The sequence below is a fragment of the Fusarium poae genome, chromosome 3 (genome assembly GCF_019609905.1).
Source record: "Fusarium poae strain DAOMC 252244 chromosome 3, whole genome shotgun sequence".
Taxonomy (NCBI): Eukaryota; Fungi; Ascomycota; class Sordariomycetes; order Hypocreales; family Nectriaceae; genus Fusarium; species Fusarium poae.
This window is the reverse complement of record NC_058401.1, coordinates 775,033-790,144: the sequence shown is the minus strand read 5'-3', so window position 1 is coordinate 790,144 and position 15,112 is coordinate 775,033. Positions and strand designations below refer to the sequence as shown.

Below are 15,112 nucleotides of genomic sequence, written 5' to 3'. Positions count from 1 at the left end.
TGTACTACCAAGCAATCAAAGAATCGCTATCGTCTCCTGATCCTCGACGGACACCAAAGTCACCACTCGGTCGACTTTGAGAGATATTGCAAGGCAAATAAAATCATCACGCTTTGTATACCGCCTCATTCGTCTCATCTGCTGCAGCCTCTTGATGTCGGGTGCTTTGGCCTGCTTAAGAAGGCTTACGGGCGAGAAATCGAGCATTTGATCAGATGCTCCGTAACCCACATTTCCAAAACCGAGTTCTTGCCGGCTTTTTACACCGCCTACCAGGCCACAATGACAGAGAAAAATATTAAAGCAGCCTTTAGAGGAGCCGGACTTGCTCCTCTCGACCCAGAAAGTGTAATCTCGAAGCTCGATGTGCAGCTGCGGACTCCAACGCCTGTGGAGGAGGTAGTTAGCCCCTCGACCCCTTGGGTCTCAAAGACCCCAAAGACTATCCTTGAAGCCGACTCTCAGCTTGAATATCTTGAAAAGAGAATCAAAAGGCATAAAAGTAGCTCTCCAGAGTCAATTCTAGAAGCATTGAGGTCTTCTTCCAAGGGAACAAAGATAGTTATGCATAAGGTTGCCTTATTAGAGGCCAGGGTCCAAGATCTTGAACAGGCAAATAAGATACTAAGCCGGCGGCGGAGGGCAAAAAGAACCCGGCTACAGAAAGGAGGGGTGATGACAGTAGAGGAAGGAAGGCAAGTAATTGATCAAACGGATGTTGATGCGCAGGCGGTGGCTGGACCATCGAGAAGTGGTGGTCAAGGAGGGCCTCCGCGAATGAAGGAAAGGCGCTGTGGAGCGTGCGGCAAGACAGGACATAATGCAAGGACCTGTCAGATACTTGTCGCTATGTCTATGGAAGAATATAGCGATTAATTTTACTTAATTAATAGTCTGTTGTGTTTTTATTGCTATTTCTATCTGAGATGTTGTGATGTTGTGTTGCACTCGCTTGTCTGTTGCACCCGCTTATCATGTACGTTAACTTTTTTATTAATATTTAAAATTAAAATATTATTAATATAAATAATTATATAGCTATTAAGCTAGTTTTTAAAAGTTAATATAACTTAAGAGAGAAATAACTTTCTTAATAAACTTAATATAAAAATAATAAAGAGAAATAATAAAAAGGGTAATAAGGCTATAAGGCTATATAATTTAATAAGATTTAATAAAAACTTAATATTAAAATAAATATATAAAAAGAATTTAAAATAATATAATTATTTTTCTTTATTTTTATTTAATATAATAATTATAATAAAAAATAATTAAGTAATTAAATAAGATATTTTACTTTTAATATATAATATATTAAGCTAACTTAATTATAATTAAAATATTATTATATTATATTATTATATTATATAATTACTTAAATTAATAAGGTTAAAATTACTATTTAATTCTTAAGGCCTTAAATTAAGTTAATTAATTAACCCTTAATAAGCTATATAGTTTAATAATTTTATTAAAGTATATTTTAATAAACTAGAATTAATTAATTAAAGTAAAAAATAAAGTAATATTAATAATATTTAGCTATAGACTTTTATATTTCTTTTTATCTCTTTAGATCTTTATATATAATATATATAGAGTTATAAAAGAAAAAACTTATTTAATAAGTATTATTATAATTTAAAAAGTAATTCTAAAGAGATTATATTTTTTAATAAATTATATTATTTAATATAATTAATAGAAATAAAGCTTTTTATTATAATAATTATAATATTTTAATATATTTAATAGTAATAGCTTTCTTATAAATTTAACTATAAAGGCTTAATTAAAAAACTCTATTAAAATTAAAATTATAATAAAGAAATTTATATATATATAAAAGAGTTTAATATAAAGTTTAAAAAAACTAAGATTATTAATATAAATAATAATTAAATTATTATTTTTATTATTTTTAATTATAATATTTTTAATTATATAATTAATTATTAAATTAATAAATTAAAATTTAAATTTTTATTATATAAAAAGAAAAAAAGTCTTTAAAGCTTTTTATAAAATAAAATATAATAATAATATTAATATATTAAAAAGTAAAATACTTTAAATAAAATTACTTTTTAATTTTTAAAATAATCTTTAATAAAAAAAAAAAAATTATTAATAATTTATAAAGTATTTAATAAAGATAATATTATTTTATAAAAAGTTTATTAAATTAGAATTTATTATATTAAGAATCCTATAAAATTAAAAAATTAAAAAAAGTTCTAAAGAAGAAAAAAAAAAGCTTATAATTAACGCTATAGCTTTTAATACAATAAAATTTAACACAATGGCCTCTTCTTCTTCAGCAACCCTACACCGCAGTTAACATCACAGGAACTATCCGTGCTTTGCAGTCATATATCTCCCAAATAACCTAGATACCCAGAGAAAGAGGCGCCCTGGTCCTCCTCAAATATATTGTTACTTCGTTGAATGGATCGTCGTCGCGTATTCTGATCTCTGATCAATCCTAGACTAGACAATCTTAACTTAATCTCAGATTTGGGGACCTTTGACAAGTTTAAGTGGGAGCGACAAGCATCCAACATCAATACCACATTTCAGAGGTCGTAGAATCACAAATCGCCACTCAATCTGTTACTGGCAGTGTTCCATTGGTAATTATCTCTTAAACAATAACAGGGTATATACATTATGAAGGCAAAATTGATTTGGTTAGGTTAATTATTACAAATCTATCTTCGCGAGCTTTGCGAATATTCTATTAAAATGAAAGTACCGTCTTATCTATTTTAACCAACCGACGTTGTAAACAATTCTACCCCTGCCAGATACAGAAGAAAATGCCCTTAAACATGTGATTCGGCGTGTACAGAGGCCTTGGATGCCCCGTTCTGATCACCATACCACGATCCATTATCAACACCGTTGTCGTGTGACACATTATACGACTTGGAAACAACGATATCAGCCAGCTTGATAGTCTTCGGTATAATGGAATCCTGGCTTCCTCTGTCGCTTGGCTTGGCCCCCTCATTAATGCTCGGAGTAAGTTCGTAAGGGCCCAAGTCCGTCGTTCCGTGGCCGCCACGCGTGCCCCTTGTTCGGCTTGTTGTTTGGTATGAAGAATTGACGTTGGTGATGGACTGTCCCGTCCAAAACGCTTTCGAGAACAAGGGTCGTAGGATGGGAATGTTGACTGTGAGAATTCCGACGATGGTCTCTCGTACACCCCATGAGTTGATCGTGAGTGCAGAAGGATTGGCGGAAAGGGTGAGGACGACACGAGTAATGGCTGCTGCGATGACGAAAGCGCCCGAAGAGAGGAGAAGTCCAACAACGATTTTCCTCCATTACGTTAGCATATCTAGACTTTAAAAGGAGTTCAATTATTACACTCACTTGCGGAAGGGGACCTGAAGCTTCCAGAGAAGAGGCAAGGGAATGCAGAGAATGAGACCGTCAGTCCTACAGAGGTTAGAGCTTGAAACAGTAGTTATTGCGGCAGTGACTTACAAGACGTTCAATACAGTTGTTACCAAGAAGTTCTGCATCTTCAAGGTACATTGCGCTAGAGTATTTGTCAGTTTCCTTCCAAGTATAGGAGTTGATGTGCCATACACCCAGGAGCTGGCAGAACCCTATAATATGTTAGAAACTACCAATAATTATGGCACAGACATGGAACTTACTGCCAGTTATGTTGATAAGGAAAGCATCCAAAGGTAATCTAAGATCCGTCAGTAAAGGCTATTGCCATGTGGCCATAGTACATACTGTAAGAAAGACAGCGGTATATGAAATAACGGAAATGATAGAGACTGTCTTGACGAACACATTGTGCCATGTACCAATCGTCATACGAGAAAAGAAGCACAGCATAGTGCCCTTGAGAGACCAAATGAGTGCCGTGTAAGCATACCAGGCTGCGAGTTGTAGTTTGGATCCTCTGATGTACTGGTCGAGTTCATCGTCGGTCAATGCTGAACAGCCATTAGTTCCCGCTTGTGTTATCGTTATTGTGATCGATCGGACATACTGTGTGACTGTGCTGCGACTCCGCCTTCGATGTTCGTGCCTAGGTAATCTAAAAAGTGTCAGCAAGTGTTACCATGGAAGGAGTTGACACACATACAAATTAAATGCACTGTAAATGCATCCACTGTATAGAACAGTAGGACTAGGATGGAAAACAGGTCATCGCCCTGCAGTCCACGAATCCCGACAGTCTTGAAGCGTACTGCAAACCGGGCAAAGATGATAGAAGTGCCAATACCATAGAGGGTCCAAGCCTCGATAAGGAATGACGGCCTGTCTTCGGAAACAGGCATGTTTTATTTTTCGCAAAGTAAGACAAAAGAAAGACAATATGTGGATAGCGGAAATTCTCTTCCTTCCAAACACCAGGGAGATGGTCATCCTTTATGCCGCGCGAAACTCCCCCAGACTCTTTTTTTTCTTCTGGAGGATGCACTAACGCAAGCCTGTTCCATAGTGGTTTGCTAAACAGATGCCGTCTTGATGGCGAGATTAGAACATCCTCGGTAGTCCGGGTACTAATCCTCGAGTAGGTAGGCTTGAGGCTAACAAATACTTATCCAATCAAACTGAAGTGATGCACAGCATGGTTTGCAGTTGCCACGCGTGATACCCTAGGAGGAGTTTAAAAAACCAGCCACATGGAGATCCCGTCCACCTTGACATCACTTCTTTTCTGCACCTTCGAATACAAGTTAGTTGGTGTACAGTCAGTCCACGTGTTTGAGATCTTTCAAGTCTTGTGTCAATTACGTTACGGCATGAAACAGCTTGATACAAATTGCGTAAAATCACCCCTGCTATCAATCTTGGACTAAACTGTGTTGCTGGCATTTTGCACGGCCGAAGGAAATCGGATTCTAGCCCCGTAAGTTATTGACGAGTCATGTACTTCCGGAGATCGGACTACGGGGATCTGGATCTTTACGGAGAAAATCGAGATTGATTGAACAAAAGTGATCAGTCATATGTCATCTTGTGGGCATATTCATATCCGTTTAGCTTATATCTTTTCTTAAACTCTCTTAATTCCAACATCACAAGGCTAAAATAGTAGACACAATCGCATATATCCCCAGCCTCTTCATTTTTCAGTACTGTCAACTATCGCTCACAGTCAGCTGTAGTGATCACACACTGTAATCCAAATAGGTAGCGCCCCCTTTTCAGTCTCTTGTACAGCTAATAAAGTCTCTTAAATTACGCTAAACGTTTCATCGTAAGCTAGAAAGTAGTCCCATCGGTAGATCCAGTCTAAGCTGAATCGTGTAGGGACGGACCAAGCCACATCGTCAAGCTACTGATCAAAAGCGTTTAGTCGCCAGAATGTGGCAAAGGGAAGTCCCGGTAAAGTAATCCGTCAGAACGCACGGAATAAATGAGCCCCCCACTGGTCTGACATGACGAGGTCGATTCATTTGCCGGAAAATGGTGTCTCGGTACTGCAAGGTGACTGATGGCTGACTTGGCATAAATATTGTTATTCGGTAGTCGTCTCCTCGACTCCTTTCTATGGGAGACGTTTCTAATCTCTAAGCTCCAAATGTTTCTCAGTCTGATTTTCGAACGCTAGTCAAACCTTGAGTGCCGTAACCGCGATGATCTCAAGCAACTTCCAGCTAAAAGAGCCTAGCGCCCAGTCAGCATTCCAACTCCAGCAAAACGTTGACTTTATGAATCGTCGAGCCCGTTGTGGCGTTTTTTGAAAACCTTCTGAAAGGCTCTGAGTTGCCTAAGTTATCCTGTCATGGTATAGGCACGCCACATGATGGAAGACAAAACGCAGCTCCGGTTCCAAAGAAATTGATATGGGTATCCCTCGAAGTCTAATGCGAAATCTTCCAAAGAGGTGAGAAATATCATGTGTTTTCCAATTAATACATGTTTAATGTCATCAGATCTAATATTGTTACTCCTCTCGATGAGATGTACACCTGCAATTCTAACAAACTACCTTCGTCGTCATATACAACTGTTTTGTTGAACGTGGAGGATATCATGGATACGATCACGTGATAACATCACACACATAGATGTGGATTTCTTCTTCTGTCTGCAACAGTCCTTCAACTTAGATCTTTAAACAATTCATTCACTCATCATTATCTCACCTCAAGATGTTCCCTGTCACCGTAAACACCGAGAATGAACTGCCACAGCATGAATACTTGCAGATCTGGAGTCTTATTCCTACAGTATCTGCTAGGTCGGTGGGGCTCCTGTGTTATCACTGTCCGTCATCAACAATGGGAAAGAAGTCTACGCGAAACATTTTGGCACTCGCGACATGAAGACTGAGAAGACTCCAGATGGATCTACAGCTTATTTTGTTTGCCCCTTAACCAAGGCTATGACAGCTGCTACGACAGGGATAATCTTTGAGCAGAAAGAATTTCAGTAGTCTACTCGCGTAGCCTCTATTCTCCCGGAGCTAGAAGACGCTTTCAATGGTCACGGCTCTCAGATTACCATTGTCGACCCTTTGTGACACCGCACAAGGGTCGCCAGAGGTGATGGTTTGTGGTTGCAGCGCGCGGGAAACATTCTTCTTGACAAGTCGACAGTAATCCAGACTTGGACTTCTCAACCTCTTGTCCGTGACTTCAGAAACGATTGTCTTGACAGTAACTTCGGACATAACGTGGTTGGTAGAGCGATCGAGAAACTCAAGGAAAGATGTTAGCAGCGTGTTTCAAGGAGAAAGTCTCGATACATTGGGAATGACGCGCACATCCGCTTATGACCTTTCAAACAACGAAAATGAAGCCAAGGCCTATTTCCCACTTCAAGATGGCTCCCCGTTCGAGATGCCAATTCCAACTATCTCAGAGAAAACTCTCATGGCAGTCGTAGGATCTGTCCGAAGCTGCACAAACGACCTCGTCGAGTTCTATAGCAGCTTCGTGGACGCTGCTAACGATCAGTTTGCCAATAAAATAACTTCGAATTCAGGACCTCCTTTCAAGCAGATAAAGCATATACTTTGTCCTCACAGCCAGTCGACCATTGTGTGTCTCCGTGAACAGTCCTATGCCTTGGGCTGGGGCTTAGCAGAGCTACCCGTTGTTCTTGGAGCATTCAATTACAATAAATATCTGCTTCCTGCCGTGCCTCAAATTGGTGAAAGAGGCCCGAACCGTCTCATAATCTACCATGGGGGTAGCATACAAGGATTCACTTCACGTGTCTACCTTCTACCTGAGACGAAGACAGCCATGATCACGTTGCAAAACTCAACTAGACTTCGCTATGCTTGCGACTGGATTCCTTAGATGATGATCTACCAACCCTCAGGACCTGGACGCAAAAACATCGATTTCAAGGAATTGGCCACCAATGCCGCCAGGACAGGGACAGAGTTGGCGGAGAGAATCAATGATGAGCTAGAGAAAGGGCGAGAGAAAGACACCAAGCCACTAGAACTCAAAGTCTATACAGGTAGATATTGGAACCAGCTCCATAACTTTCGCATCGACGTCTGCATTGACGATGAAGGTCATCTGCGGATGACGTTACAGGGTATGGAGGATGAGTCGTATAAGCTAAGACACTACCACCACAACTCGTTCGTCTGGAACGTCTCAGATGACGAGACAGCGAAGCAAGGATGTTTCCAAACGCGTCCATGGTTGTCTGACCTGATTAAATTTGAGTGCGGGGAAGGAAATCCGCCTGATGGTTTGCGATGGAAGTACGACGTCGAGCTTGAATCACCCGCCTTATTTTCCCTCGAGGAGGGATCTCGCTGAAAGATACAGAGTGCAGCCATCCTGCAGATATTGGGTGGCACAGTTGGCACTACTATAAGTATGTCCTTCTAATTGAGACATTTAATTTTGAGACCTCCCGGTGGTTGAAATGTGAGACTTTGTCCAATCAATCCAAGTACAGGACCAGCTCGATTTACGCATAGGGCTACTGTTGAAGCCATGACAGGAATACCGCGTTGAATGTCTCATCTCGGCGTCATTTCAAACATAAGTTTCATTGGCTTCCGACTCTTTGGTGGTCGCCTCACTGACCTCTCTGTTCAATATGATGAAATGTAAAGACGGGCTTCCATAGAGAAAGAATAGGTATTTATACTCGTGCCCAAATAAAATGTCTTGTTGTTAGATTGCACCTGTACTTCGTCATGAAATGATTCAACCGATACTGTCATGCAACCAGAGTGCGAACCTGCAGGCACTTATGCCTCGGAAATCACCAAACAATAAACAATAGAACCTGCAGGCGTCGCCGATCTTTACGGTTTAGGCGTTCGGATAGCATCGCACAAGTCGTGGTTCACTATCGTTGTTGCATATCATAAATGACCAGACAAAACAGTGAGTCCTTTTATCCAAGACAGTCCCAAGAGTCTTTGCTGATTGATACTAACACAGTGTTTTAGGTCGACTCACTCATGGTCAATTGTATTCTACGATTCTCATTGCTAGTCGCCACTATATACAAGATCGCTGTTAATACAGCAGGTCTGTGGTGAGCAGTTTGTCACAGCTAACTCGCTGCATAAGATTGGTGTACTTCTTAATTAGAATGGTGACTTTGAAGGAGCTGCTGAGACTTTGGAACATGCCATCAATATCTTTAAACAGTCTTTTATGGTAACAAGAGAGAAGGCCCGACCATTGTTTTCAATGTCTCTCGTTAAGGAAAAGATTGGAGAGAATGATTAAGCCAAGCTATTGCTTGATGAGACGTGGAAGTACACGACGGACGTCAGGGGAACGAAGCAGTATGCAGGTAATGAGAGATAAATGGATCTATTTACCAATGGTTCTCCATGTTAATGGACTGGCCTGCTAAAGTAACTTATGCTGTGATATTTCTATCGAAACCTATTGATGATATTCTCATTTGACCCCCACACATCTCTCTTATATCATCTGGGTCAAATCCCAGTTTCTGGTAACGTCTGTCAGCATAGATCTTGCAGTATAATGTAAAGGGGACTTACAACCGGTGCACCAAAAGGAGCGGATGGGACCCCAGTTGTACCGCTCAAGAGAGGCGCATGACCTGCCGCTGAGATTACCGCTGTCTTGGTATCTACCCTTGCAGTTGGCCTGGTCGTAGACAACACATCTTCCAGCCTCCTGGAGGAGAGAACGGACATTCGGAGTACCCGTACAAGCTCCATTGCTGCTACCGCCGTTGTAGTACTGACGGCAGTTGACGCCACCCATGCCCTGACCAAATGTCATACAGCCGTCGTTGTTGTTAGCTCCAGAGATGACCTGGTAGCTAGAGTCGCGGTTGGCCTTGCAGTTGTTGACATTGTTGTAAGCGGTAACTTCCAGATTGTTAGTTTGTTTCAAACTTGTTCCCTCATCAGGGAGTCTTACTTTGCCACGCCTGAGTGCCAGTACACAAAGCGCCAAGAACAACGGCGGTGACTGTTGAGAAATGCATTTTGAGTGCTTGGTAGAGAGAAGAAACTGTGTTGAAGTCTGGATGATAAAAACAATATTTCACTAGAAAATGTCTTCTCATTTATAGATTTCCTCTAGACTCTCACAATATCCATTTACCTTGTGTAGTCCTCATGAGAGAATCTTGGCCCCCACTTATAGTAACCTGGTCCGGATGAAGTCCTCGCTGTGCCGTCGAATTTGTGGATTTTACCCATAACAACTAATTCTAAATATCCATTGTAAATTAAGCGAGCTTGCTTTACATAGGTCAGAATTCAAAAACCTGCCTGATTCCTATTAGTCCAGAATCCTCCGGACAATATAATTACCTTTATGATCCAAGTCTAGGAATCCTTCGGCTAGTAGAGCTAGATTCTCCAATCCTACCTCTCAAGACTTCCTGCTTAAGGATAAATCTCCGTAGGGCAGATGTAGAATGACGCTTTTTGTCTCGATAGATCTTATTCGGCCAATAGGAAACACCAAGTTGCCAAACGTTGAATTCTCATTTCCTATTGTCTTTCTTGTTAGTCGAGACCAAGACATTACTAAAAGCCGAGAATCCGTATTTGCTTAGTATACCTGAGGTTGCCAAGCTGTTCCAACTTCCGAATAACCAGTTGCTAGTGCGTTTCTAATCAAATCATAGCTATGGCCAGCAGTCCTTATCCACATTGGGGGATCCCTCCTACTGGGCCGCAAATGCAGTCTCACCGCCCTCATCTGGCTCCCAGCAATTGAGTGTATGTTTGAGTGTCATCCGTTTTCCTATAGCTAGCCAAATCTGGGGATTGCTGCCACGATGCCGAACCCATTCAGGATTGCGTTGTAAAATGACTGCGCTTGCTAATTAGCCCACTCATACCCTTTGGCGTTTTTGTAAATCCTATCCGTTATCTCATCAGGGTCTTCTTGTGTTGTGTCGTCATCTTTCCACAGTATTTTTACCACCTAGGCGAAGGCGGTAGAAGACCCCAATCATCTGAATCGAGGTCTACCGTGTTGTCTGGTATAATCTCGAGAGTGGATCTTGGTCTTCAGGAGGCATTTTCCAAGCAAAGAGTGATTCGTCGTTCTTGCAGAACCACTTGATATCTCAGTGATCGATCCACATCCACTGCAAACTCTGCTTACGAGTAGTGATACAACCGCCAAGAATCTTGTCGAGTTATGGCAAGGTGTGGCGAATTCAGCTTTGCACTAGACTGGTTCGTATGAATTGACTAATTCGAAAAAAACCGAACCTCGTTTAGACCCCATTGGTGAGACAATTCAAATTAGATTTGTGGGCTAGTGTGGAGTTCCAAGGTGGTGTTGATATTAATTGCTTTAGGTGACGGTGCTGCTATGAAATACTATGAATTTTCTTTCTTGATTTCATTACAGAACTAATAAATAAATAGAACAAGAGAACGACAAGAACAACGATATATATGACTACTGCTTCAGACTATAATGATATTTTGTCGGTGGCCTGCCTTTAAAAAACATCTGATGTAATTCACCCCAACTTTCGCTTGAACACTCCTGTCCTCGATAGATGACAATGTATATGCATCGAAAATTCCAATCTTTTCATAGTAGCCTTCCTCTGCATCAATACATCGTAGAACCATACCTCCCGGGTAAAACGGAAACCGATGAGGCCCGGCCACAAACCGCGTTTCCGTATAATATCCGAATAGAAACAAAACTTGGGAAGGAATAGAGACCTGGTATCTCGACGCTGCACATAGGTCGTAGTCAGCGGCAAATGGGATTGTTTCTTTGATGCCGTCGAACTGAACGACGCCCACGGAATTCGAGAACATTGTGCGATGCTTCTTGTATGCGACCAGTTTTCCGCTAATCCCGATGCCCCCTACCCGTAGATGGGCTTTCTCAAGTCGACCATACTCATTTCCTCCTTTGACTGATCTTATCTCCCATCCGGTGAGCCAAATATGCAATTCTGGATACCCTGTCGCATATCTAAACTGAACTGGAGTGGCGATAGAAGCCCATGACCATGTAGGTGCAAACAGGTGTTCTGGTCTTGGAGCAGGCTCATCACACGACGCCGTCCAGAATATATCTCCGCGTTCTAGAGTCTCCAGCCAAAGACCGGCAACATATTTCAAATTGCCGTTGTGATACCGGTAGCGGCTTGCCAGCCCAGCCAGCGCAGGAAGTCGATCCTCCACCTTTGTCAGTTCCTTTCGAGTGAATTGTTCGACGATTCCATCCTTTCCGCACCACGGTAAAAGTTGGTCACCCCATTCATAATTATTTCCTAGTGGAGGAAGAAACTTTACACGTTCCCGGTCCTCATATACGCCACGGCATTCGCATCGACTTTCAGAAAAGCAATCCCATACGAGCTCGTTAGGAGCAAAGGTAACAAAGCGTTTGGACAGCTGGCTTTCCTGAAATACCCATCCGCGGGATAAGAAAGAGCAATCAGACCGACTATTGACCAGGCGCCGCATCTCTACTATAGGTGCATCGGCACTCGTATGGAGACCGGCGATCTCCAAAGATGTATAGTCACTACATCCATGGAACAGGCCTTGGCCATCTTTGGAAGGCTCCCCAGCAAGAGTAATATGCGCATTTTCGTAAATTGATGCCATTTTCACCGCTTCACGATTCCAATCTTCTGGGTCGTCTTGGACAATACACCTAGTTGTAGGTCAGCCTTTGCCGACAGTCAGGGTTATAGATCCAAGTTGCAGCTTTGACTTACTAAACAGTAATTAGTACATATTTGTAACGCAATGTTGTTTTTAACTCACCATGCAATCAATCCATATATATTTCAACCCAAGCTTTCCTGCCGCAATTATCGCGTCTCTCAACAATGGATAAAGACGTTCCTGTGGAATTCTTTCTTGGAACGCCTCTAAATCTTGTTGCTTCAGTGAAACCCTTTCAGTGTCAATGCACCACCGGTGGCTTAAACATGCATATCTGTCCATTTGACCTTCATTTGTAACGAGTAGCCGACATTCAGCGGTGGCGTGGTCTAGAATCTCCAAGATCCTCTGTGGAAGCAAGGGCTTCTGATCTCCTCCACAGTTTGGGTGGTTTTCGATACAGTCGGATAGCCAGGAACGGATAGTCTCTATAGCCTGCGGGCTTCCGGTGTTACCACTCGGGTGTTGACGGCACTGGCGTGGACAAAACTTGCAATCGTCTTGACCACAAGAGGATGAGCGTACAGGCGTCGTTTTATCCTTGCCTTCGGTCAAGTGGTGATCTGTAACATCTTGAATGGTGGATGGTCCTCTTTTTGTAGAAACAACAAGTTCCCAAAATTCCGAGCCTCTTGATTTCAACTGTATAGCTTGCATTGTGGTTGAGCACCCTTTTGTGGAAGTATTAATGGTGGAAACGAGATCAGGTTTGGCTGTCACGTCGAGGCTCACAGTAACTTGTTCACCACAGGACATTATGTCCACAGCTGTGTAGGGAGTCAAACGTTCACCATAGTATTTGAAGATGGCCTGCCAAAAGCTTAAACAAACTCTGCATCCCGATTCGGCAGACTGTTGTAGGACGGGCCTGAAATCTCCTTTGAGGTCCCTACTTTCCAGACCGTAATAGGAAATCCAAGGTCGGTCATTGGTGATAGTGTGAGCGCCACAAATGTTGCATTGTTTTGCGTCCACAGACATGTTTGAAATGGGAGGTAAGAATTGTTCTAGTACTTGCGTAATTCGCTCTTGTAGGTTCCGTATAACCAAGGCCTGGTTAATGTATTTGCTAAGAAGGATGGATGAAAAAGAGTGAAGGAAATTTCTGATCTTTAAAAGACGACATCGGTAACTATTGTTATCGGTAAAATGTGGACTTTGTGTATTAGGCATCAACATGTGTTTATATATTACTGGGCATTCAGTCGCAAACCCACATATTGCAAGAGGTCTGAGCGTCTAATACTAACTGTCGATGAACCTGTAGACTGAGTTCTTTGCATATTCGAGACCTATGATTCTGTGAGGCCTCCTCTGGCTAAAGGTATGCTTGGCAGACAGCCTTCACTTCAGACAACTGGCAATCTCTATGACTAAGAGACTCATTCGAAACTACCACGGCGAGTCTGATTCAATCAAGAGATAATGTTTTAGAACAAGACAGTTCACGTTTCCTGTAGTTTACAATGAGATCATGTACTTGCGTAAACATGCCGTGATATAATCTCTCCATATACGGATAAGGAATCTCGGCAGATTTCAATACCGGCAGCACATAACGCAGCGTTAGCTAACCAAAAAGCGACTGAACGCAAGAATAATGTATATCTTTAACCAATCGAAGACGTTAGGTTTCTTTGAGTTGCATATACAGCTTGCTTCTCCCAAGTCCGCAAGTCCGCAGTGACGCTAAAACACATTAAGGTTTTGCGGAAATGAACCAGATACATTACAAACATTTGGTAATGCGATCTTTGTCATGATGACAAAGAAGCAGCCTTGTGAATAATCAACCTCTGAACACTGCAAGGGATGGCTCACGATCTGTATTCAGCCGTATAAGTACTGAGACTGAGTGCTTCGTTTCAATAAATATTAATATGCCAACCTTCTCATACATTGTCAGGATATCAAATCTAGAACTTCATCAATTGAAAGTAAATCAGCAACAATCACAAAATGGCTGGTGACAAGATCCTCGTTTTCGGCGCCACTGGGCCTGCAGGCATTGTCCTTCTACGAGAATTACTTCATCGTAAACTTCCAGTCCTGGCTTATTGTCGAACACCTTCGAAAATTCCCGAGAACATCTTCGATGATCCTCTCCTTGAAGTAAGACACCCAGCAAATACCTGATCTTGTACCAATTGCTTATCAGCGGTGAAAGGTTGTTAAAGGCGATATGACCCAACGAGACGCCATATCTAGAGCCATCTCCAAGTCACGGGTTATCATCTCACTCCTCGGACCCAGTAGTGCCAAACCGCTTTCGGACTCTGAATTTGCGGACTATTACCGCCTTATCGTGTCACTGATGAAAGAACACCAAGTTTCTCGAATTCTGGCCCTTGGCACGACAGCCATCTATCAACCCGACGATCAAACCTCTATCACCCGTGGTCTCATGGGTACACTTATCAAGGTTATGGCGAACTCTGCATACCACAACATCCTGGCTATTCAAGAGTATTTCGAGAAGCTAAATGATACATCCATCGACTGGACTGTTTTTCGGCTTGGCTGGCTGGGTGGCACCAGCGACAAGTCTGCGTGGTTGACCGACCGTGAAAAAGGCAAGGCGTTTGCAGGACCTGTTGCGACTCTTGGCTACACTTCAGGAATCAACAGAAGTATCTTGGCCAGATGGCTTGCTGATGTAGCCACCGCTGAACCTGCGATGTGGGTGCGTCAAATGCCTGCAGTAAGCAAAGCTGGCTAAGGAAAGATCAAACAGTGTAGGTTACGAGGGTAATAGTGGTGGAGACATGGAAAAATGTATTGGCGGTGATGGGCAGGACATTGACAGTTACAGATAGAAGGTTGATCTATATAGATTGTTGTTGATACGAGGCTACTGAGTTCTGGACTTAACTATCCCTAAACTGAAGACGTATCTTTTTGTTTTTGGGTAAAGAAGGAATTGCATTAGATCTCGTGAGATAACGCGCTAATGTTAATAGCCGTATCACAAGGTAGGAAGCAGTGAAAAGTCGATCAGTTTAA

The 15,112-nt window shown here is 42.0% G+C and overlaps 5 protein-coding genes across 5 annotated transcripts; 2 read left to right on the top strand and 3 right to left on the bottom strand.

Annotated features, from left to right (window-relative positions):
• Positions 1 to 2,828: 2,828 nt before the first annotated feature.
• FPOAC1_007650 (uncharacterized protein) lies at positions 2,829 to 4,310 on the bottom strand (the record flags this gene model as incomplete). Its single annotated transcript, XM_044852100.1, has 8 exons — positions 2,829 to 3,327; positions 3,382 to 3,447; positions 3,496 to 3,550; positions 3,601 to 3,620; positions 3,672 to 3,709; positions 3,757 to 3,962; positions 4,019 to 4,066; positions 4,115 to 4,310. The coding sequence occupies 8 exons, from the start codon at positions 4,308 to 4,310 to the stop codon at positions 2,829 to 2,831; spliced, it is 1,128 nt and encodes a 375-aa protein (XP_044704770.1).
• A 2,427-nt stretch (positions 4,311 to 6,737) lies between these two features.
• FPOAC1_007649 (uncharacterized protein) lies at positions 6,738 to 7,766 on the top strand (the record flags this gene model as incomplete). Its single annotated transcript, XM_044852099.1, has 2 exons — positions 6,738 to 7,137; positions 7,312 to 7,766. 2 exons carry the CDS (start codon positions 6,738 to 6,740, stop codon positions 7,764 to 7,766), a joined length of 855 nt encoding a protein of 284 aa, XP_044704769.1.
• A 1,131-nt stretch (positions 7,767 to 8,897) lies between these two features.
• FPOAC1_007648 (uncharacterized protein) lies at positions 8,898 to 9,432 on the bottom strand (the record flags this gene model as incomplete). The annotated part of the gene is made up of 3 exons (XM_044852098.1): positions 8,898 to 8,935; positions 8,978 to 9,313; positions 9,366 to 9,432. The coding sequence occupies 3 exons, from the start codon at positions 9,430 to 9,432 to the stop codon at positions 8,898 to 8,900; spliced, it is 441 nt and encodes a 146-aa protein (XP_044704768.1).
• A 1,447-nt stretch (positions 9,433 to 10,879) lies between these two features.
• Positions 10,880 to 13,090, bottom strand: FPOAC1_007647 (uncharacterized protein; the record flags this gene model as incomplete). Its single annotated transcript, XM_044852097.1, has 2 exons — positions 10,880 to 12,095; positions 12,237 to 13,090. 2 exons carry the CDS (start codon positions 13,088 to 13,090, stop codon positions 10,880 to 10,882), a joined length of 2,070 nt encoding a protein of 689 aa, XP_044704767.1.
• Positions 13,091 to 14,068: 978 nt separating this feature from the next.
• On the top strand, positions 14,069 to 14,828 carry FPOAC1_007646 (uncharacterized protein; the record flags this gene model as incomplete). Its single annotated transcript, XM_044852096.1, has 2 exons — positions 14,069 to 14,221; positions 14,277 to 14,828. The coding sequence occupies 2 exons, from the start codon at positions 14,069 to 14,071 to the stop codon at positions 14,826 to 14,828; spliced, it is 705 nt and encodes a 234-aa protein (XP_044704766.1).
• Between the last annotated feature and the right edge of the window lie 284 nt (positions 14,829 to 15,112).